Source organism: Zootoca vivipara, chromosome 5 (genome assembly GCF_963506605.1).
Source record: "Zootoca vivipara chromosome 5, rZooViv1.1, whole genome shotgun sequence".
NCBI lineage: Eukaryota > Metazoa > Chordata > Lepidosauria > Squamata > Lacertidae > Zootoca > Zootoca vivipara.
The window spans coordinates 50,324,618-50,331,965 of record NC_083280.1 but is presented as its reverse complement, the minus strand read 5'-3'; the positions used below and the strand labels follow the sequence as shown (position 1 = coordinate 50,331,965).

The following is a 7,348-nucleotide window of genomic DNA, read 5'->3' as shown; positions in this document are numbered from 1 at the left end:
CTGCAAGTAAGAGCAAAAGGAAAAAATGCCTCCTTACCATAATGAAGGAGATAATGAAGAGATATTTACTGCACATTATAAATAGGGTCATAATCCAAGCTGTATGCGTGCAAGTGCAGGAGGGAACCAATTTGGGTCTATAGGAGGCACCCCCAAACTTCGGCCCTCCAGATGTTTTGGACTACAATCCCCATCATCCCTGACCACTGGTCCTGTTAGCTAGGGATCATGGGAGTTGTAGGCCAAAACATCTGGAGGGCCGCAGTTTGGGGATGCCTGGTCTATAGGTTTTCGTCACAATCATTTGCATTGCTGAAGAGGCAAGCAAAGCATTTTGCTTTTTCAAGAGTGTTGAGTGCTTGCTGTGGAAACCCAGGCATGTGCAACGCTCTTGGAAAGTGCATAGGGCTGGACTATGTCAACTGAAATGATCCCGGACCAACATGATACACGTAAATAGGGCTATTTTTATAATAATAATACCGTAATAATAATAATAATAATAATATGGAATTGTTAAGAGTTTCCCAGCTAGCTGAAATAGAGAAATATAACTAAAAATAAAAGAGGACATTGATATCGTTAGCACCACAGTTTAGCATGTACAACAAATGTGTGGGATCCCACAGAGGAGATTGCGGCTGCTTTGGTCCTCCTCTGTTCATTCTGCTGCTGTGCTGTCCAAACCTGGGACTGTTCTTTAGCTCTCCAAGACAAACCATGAGCTATAAACCATAGGATAAACCTAGCTTACAGCACATGGTTTATATGGAGAGAGCTAAACCATGAACCTGGGTTTGGATGCCATGCTGAGTCAATCCATGGCTTAGCAGCAGAATGTCAAGAGGAGGAGTCGTTCCAGTAGCTCACATTTGATCTTTTGCACTAATTATACACAGTGGTGTCACAAGGGGGGGCGGCAGGGGTGGTGGTTTGCCCCAGGTGCCATGTTTGTGTGTGTGTGTGACCCTGGGCACGGTGGCGCGAGCAGCCATTGTGCCTCAGTAGCTGCATGTGGACGATCCTCCATTTGCGGCTGCAGCTGTGAGCAGAGGATCCCGCCACCGTCTTTATGGCGTGCGAGTGGCGCCGGTGGCAAACCGCTACGTACAACGCGTGTGCAGTGTCGCACACATGCGCTGTACGTAGTGACTCCACACAAGCGCTGTACATAGCGTTTTGCTGCTGGCGCCGCTCGAGCGCTGTACGGACAGTTGTGGGATCCCTCCGCCGCTGACATAGCCACATGTGGAGGATCCTCCGTTCGTGGCTGCAGCCGCGAGCAGAGGATCTCGTCACCATCCGTACGGCATTCGAGCGGTGCCGGTGGCAAACCGCTACGTACAATGCATGCGTCATATGTAGCGGCACAACGGTGCGCAGCCAGCAGTTTGCTCCGCCCCGGGTGTCGGTTAGCCTTCGTTCACCCTGATTATACACACAAACTAGAACACTGAAAAGCCTATATACATTTCAGAAGGAAACAAACTTGATATGTGAGAATATAAAGTGCAGTGCTTCAAACTTTCAAGACTGGCTCATAATTCAATGTAAAGAAAATACATTTTTATTTAAGTTCAGCTGACAAATGCTTATATTTTCCCCAATATGTGACACTTTGCTTTACTCTCACTCATTTGTATGTCAAGTTTGTCACTTTTCCCATTTATACCTGGCACAGTGGAATATGCATACAAAAAATCTGCTTCTACAGGAATCTTGCATCCTGGATTGGCATCCATTTCCAGATCGTTATTTGGAGAACCTGCATCTGTCTGAATCCCTTCATCAAATTCAGAACCTCGACAGGCCTGAAACCATAATATAAACAGTGAGCAAAATAATTCAGTGTACACATAAATCACATACAATTTACAGGAGTTATGGAATTTTATGATAATTTTGCAACTGAAACAGATTCACATTATAACTCAACATATACTTGAACCTTGTAAATGAAATATGGTACATTAATGACATATACTAGGACCAGCAGCATCAACCCTATGAAAAACATATTCATCCTAGGGCTACAACTTAAATATATTAGCTGCAGTTCATTTGTATGAGTACAGAGATAGGCCATGCCATTGCTGGTGAGCATCCTATTCATTATTCATAAAGTGCCTAATATTGGCTTTAAACTGACATTTTGTGTTTGTGTGTGCAGTTATCCAAAATACTCAATACATGAGAATTTTTAAAAATCAGTTTTTAATTAATAACGAATAAATTAAAAGGTAAAGGTAAAGGGACCCCTGACTGTTAGGTCCAGTTGCAGACGACTCTGGGGCTGTGGCGCTCATCTCGCTTTACTGGCCGAGGGAGCCAGCGTACAGCTTTTGGGTCATGTGGCCAGCATGACCAAGTCGCTTCTGGCGAACCAGAGCAGCGCACGGAAACACCGTTTACCTTCCCGCTTGGAGCGGTACCTATTTATCTACTTGCACGTTGTGCTTTCGAACTGCTAGGTTGGCAGGAGCAGGGACCAAGTAACGGGAGCTCACCCCGTCACAGGGATTCGAACCGTTGACCTTCTGATCAGCAAGCCCTAGGCTCAGTGGTTTAACCCACAGTGCCACCCGCATCCCAACACAAATGAATCACTCTAGGGCAAATAACGTAACATCTACAAAAAAAGGGAGAGGACAATAAATGGAAATGAAAGTGGGTTGCAGTGATTGAGACACAAATTGAGAAAATAGAAAAAAATACAAGTATTGAGTATCATTCTCAAGAAAAGCTGACCAAATATCTCTCATATCTGCCTCGCCTTAGGCATTACTCTGCAACCATTTTGGACCACTGTTTCAGATTCTAGCTTCCTGCTGCTAAACTTTGGAAAACAGCTTCTAACCAGCACATGCTAGCTTGAATCAAATACCTCCTTACCTGAATGAAAAACAATTTAGGTTTTCCAATGAGGCTTGGGCACTTGTCTCCTCTGAAAAGACTTGTCAAGTCCTTTATTGCCATAGCTCCATCTGTGCCATAGATAAACCCCTCGTCTCCATGGCTTAATAATATGCAGGCGAAACAAGCAGCATCACTGTGGCTTTCAAGGGCAACTGCAAATCAAACATATTTCCTCTTACACAATGGTAATTCTACTTAATAAAAACTATACGTGGCAAGTCTTTTTTCTGCACAATTAAAAGGGCGGCTAACATCAATCCTATTCATGTTTACTCAGAAATAACTCCCACTGGGTTGGACCTAGACTTTGTCATGCTTAAAAGAGACCCTTTGAAATCAACAAAACTTAAATTAGTCCTACTGTTTTCAGCCTGACTAAGCCTCAACTGCTCACCAAGAAGCCCTTGTACAGTGGTACCTTGGTTGTCGAATGACTTGGCTCCCGAACAAATCGGCTCCCAAAAGCCACAAACCCGAAAATGAGTGTTCCGATTTGCAAACATTCTTTGGAAGCTGAACGTCCGACACAGCTTCCGTGGCTTCTGATTGAGCGCAGGAAGCTCCTGCAGCCAATCGGAAGCTGTGTCTTGGTTTTTGAACTGTTTCGGGAGTTGAACGGATTAAGTTCAACAACCAAGGTACCACTGTATTCAACAAAATTGTTGTGTTAGAGGAAGCCAGTGCAATGATGCCTGCTAGTGCAATGAAACTCCACTCCCCAAATCTTCTCTGGATGGTCAGGAGAACTCCCAGAACAGTGAATGAGGGGAGATGGTTCCATTGAGCAAACAGAAACAAATCTCCTTAGTGCTGCACTAACAACCCAGTTCATTTAGTACTACTTAAATTATGTATTAAGAATTCAGCTTCTCAAATGACCAGAGGAAGAACACAGAAGAAGAAGAAGAAGAAGAAGAAGAAGAAGAAGAAGAAGAGTAGTAGTAGTAGTTTGGATTTGATATCCCGCTTTATCACTACCTGAAGGAGTCTCAAAGCGGCTAACATTCTCCTTTCCCTTCCTCCCCCACAACAAACACCCTGTGAGGTGGGTGGGGCTGAGAGACTTCAAAGAAGTGTGACTAGCCCTAGGTCACCCAGCAGCTGCATGTGGAGGAGCGGAGACACGAACATGGTTCACCAGATTACGAGTCCACTTCTCTTAATCACTACACCACACTGGCTCTCTTGGTCTTCTTAAGTAAACCAGCAAACTATCTAAACAAGGGAACATAATGCAATTGGTGGTCATTGTTACCTTCCTTGAGTTTATTCTCCATAGCTTCACAGGTGAGATCATTATGGATGGAAACATCAAATCCAATGCTTCGAAAACATTTTAGCAGGTCACCAGCATCTTTGTCAGTGCCATTTCGTATACCCATTTCTGATAAGAAACAAAGAAGATTGCTGCTGACTGTGCAGAGGAGGCATACTTATTATTATAGGTTGCGTGAAGACCCAAACGCCCAATGGGAGAGAAAATGATTTTAAAACTTAAAACCTTTGCACAGTATTCAGAAACAGCTTGTTATATTAACAAAGACCCAAGCAACGGCCAGAGAAGTGGCCCTGTCAAGACTGCTGCAGCAATGTTTTGTGGCACCGTAAAGACTAACAATATTTTATGGCACGCTTTTTGTGGGCTGTCATTTTCTGGCTATGGCCACCCTTCCTTTACAAGAGTTCAAAGCTGCTCAGAGCAAAATACACCCCCTCCCACAAAGTAAACACTAAACAGAGAAGCATGCTAAGAAATAGTAATAAAAATATATATTATCAACAGCATATCCTTTTAAAACTCTGAAAAAAGCCCCTCCAAGAGAACACTACAGTCATACCTCGGTTTAAGTACGCTTCGGTTTGAGTACTTTCAGTTTAAGTACTCCGCGGACCCATCTGGAACGGATTAATCCACTTACCATTCCTTTTTTAAAAATAATATATTTTTTATTATATTTTACATAAAAAAACACAGACAATTAAAAACACACATTGCAATAAAGACAATAAAAGAAAATAAACACGTAAACACATAACCAAAAATTATTTATATCTAAAATCCTCTCACATTTTATAAAGGGACCCCCTTGGGCTCCCATCCACTGTGGTTCATTGGCCTATATCATTTTAGCAAATTCTATATCAATTTAATCTCCTCAATTTTTATCTTATTTTACATCTTATCCTTAACATGCTCATCGTCTCCACAGTTTAATTCCAGCCTGCTTCTAATCTTAAAATATAACTTTTGCATATTTTTTAAAATACAACTTAAATTCTTTCCAGTCTTCTTCTGTCGCTTCTTCACCCCGGTTGCGGACTCTTCCGGTCATCTCAGCCAGTTCCATAAACTCCATCATCTTCATCTGCCAATCATCAATTGTTTGGTATTACATGTGATTTCCAGTTCTTTGCTAATAAAATTCTTGCCGCTGCTGTGGCATACATAAAAAAACTGACATTTCTCTTTGAAATCTCTTTGCCTACTATGCCCACTAGGAATGCTTCTGGTTTTTTAACAAATGTGTTTTTCAACACCTTCTTCATTTCATTATAAATCTTTTCCCAGAAGTCACTCACTAGTGGACACGTCCACCACATGTGGTAAAAGGAACCTTCCTCCTTCTTACATTTCCAACATTTATTATCATGCATATGATAAATCTTAGCTAACTTTACTGGTGTATGATACCATCTATACATCATTTTCATTATATTTTCTCTTAATAAACTACACGCAGTAAACTTGATGTTCTCTTGCCATACTTTTTCCCATTCCTCTATCATAATATCATGACCAACATCCTTTGCCCACAAAATCATAACATTTTTTGTTTGTTCATCTTTCGTATACCATTCCAGCAGTAATTTATACATTTATACAAGTGTTTTCGTCTTAGGTTCTAACAATTCTGTCTCCAACTTTGACTTCTCTGGTTGAAAACCAAGTTTTCTATCCATTTTAAACAATTCATTAATCTGATGATATTGGAGCCAATCATCTAATTTTTGTTTTAGCTCCTCATATGTTTTTAGCTTATATTGGTCTCCTTCTTCAATCAACAAATTTGGCCAACTGGTGTCCATATTTAACCTTTTACGTGCCTTGGCCTCCAAGGGCGAAATCCATTTAGGTGTTTTTCTTTCTAAAAGATCTTTATACCTGGTCCAAACACTATACAATGATTTTCTAACTATATGTCTTTTGAAGCCTTTGTGGGCCTTTATCGTACCATAAGTATGCATGCCATCCATACATATTGTCATAACCTTCTAAATCTAAAACATCAGTTTTCCAATGTGAACAAATCTTTCATCCAGAAAAAGGCGGCTGCTTCATAATAAATCTTTAAATCAGGCAGGGAGAAGCCTCCTCTTTGTTTATCATCAGTAAGTAACTTGTATTTAATTCTCGGCTTTTCCCCTTGCCATATAAATGTCGAAATCGCCTTTTGCCATTCCTTAAAACATTCAATCTTTTCAATTATAGGCATAGCTGCCAAGTTTTCCCTTTTCTCGCGAGGAAGCCTATTCAGCATAAGGGAAAATCCCTTAAAAAAAGGGATAACTTGGCAGCTATTATTATAGGTATAGACTGAAACAAAAACAACATTTCTGGCAATACATTCATCTTAACAGTTGCAATACGGCCCAACAAAGACAATTTTAAGTTTGTCCAGGTTTCTAAATCACTCTTAACTTCGTTCCACAGTTTAACATGATTATCCTTAAACAAATTCAATTTTTTTGCTGTCATATTTACACCAAGGTATTTCACTTTCTTAACAAATGACAAACCAGTAAGTTCTTGTAATGTTTCCCTTTCCTTATTATCTAAGTTTTTATCTAGCACTTTAGTTTTAGACTTATTCAGTTTAAACCCTGCCACACTTCCAAAATCATGAATTACGTCCAGTGCTTTAAGGGCACTGGACTCTGGGTCTTGTAGAGTCAAGACAAAGTCATCTGCAAAGGCTTTAAGTTTATATTGTTTCTGCCCTACCGTCACTCCTTTTATTTCGTCTTCATTCCTAATTCTTTCGAGTAAAACCTCCAGTACTGAGATGAACAACAATGGGGAGAGGGGACACCCCTGTCTTGTTCCTTTTTCAATTCTAATTTCTTCTGATACCACGTTGTTTATAATAATCTTGGCTTTTTGCTAGGAATAGATCGCATTAACTCCATTTAAGAATGTTTTGCCCATCTCCATTTTCTCTAAATTCTTTTTCATAAATAACCAAGAAATATTGTCAAAGGCCTTCTCTGCGTCGATGAACATTAATATAGCTTTTTTGTTTATCTTCTGTTCTAGCATTTCCAAAATGTCCACCACATTTCTAATATTGTCCTTCATGTGCCTTCCCGGTAAAAACCCGGCCTGATCGTGGTGTATAAAGTCGTTGAGGACCTTTTTCAATCTTGAAGCCTT

At 40.6% G+C, this 7,348-nt stretch overlaps 2 protein-coding genes across 3 annotated transcripts in view; both read right to left on the bottom strand.

Annotated features, from left to right (window-relative positions):
• The window catches only part of HABP2 (hyaluronan binding protein 2), a 165,139-nt gene that overhangs the window by 42,647 nt on the left and 115,144 nt on the right, over positions 1-7,348 (bottom strand). The window lies entirely within an intron of this gene.
• The window catches only part of CASP7 (caspase 7), a 32,438-nt gene that overhangs the window by 5,386 nt on the left and 19,704 nt on the right, over positions 1-7,348 (bottom strand). For both annotated transcript variants that reach the window (XM_035132912.2, XM_060274753.1), the window contains 3 exons: positions 4,172-4,300; positions 2,893-3,068; positions 1,673-1,811 (listed from right to left, as the gene is read on the bottom strand). In XM_035132912.2, coding sequence (XP_034988803.1) covers positions 1,673-1,811; positions 2,893-3,068; positions 4,172-4,300 — 444 coding nt within the window. The remainder of the gene's footprint in view (positions 1-1,672; positions 1,812-2,892; positions 3,069-4,171; positions 4,301-7,348) is intronic.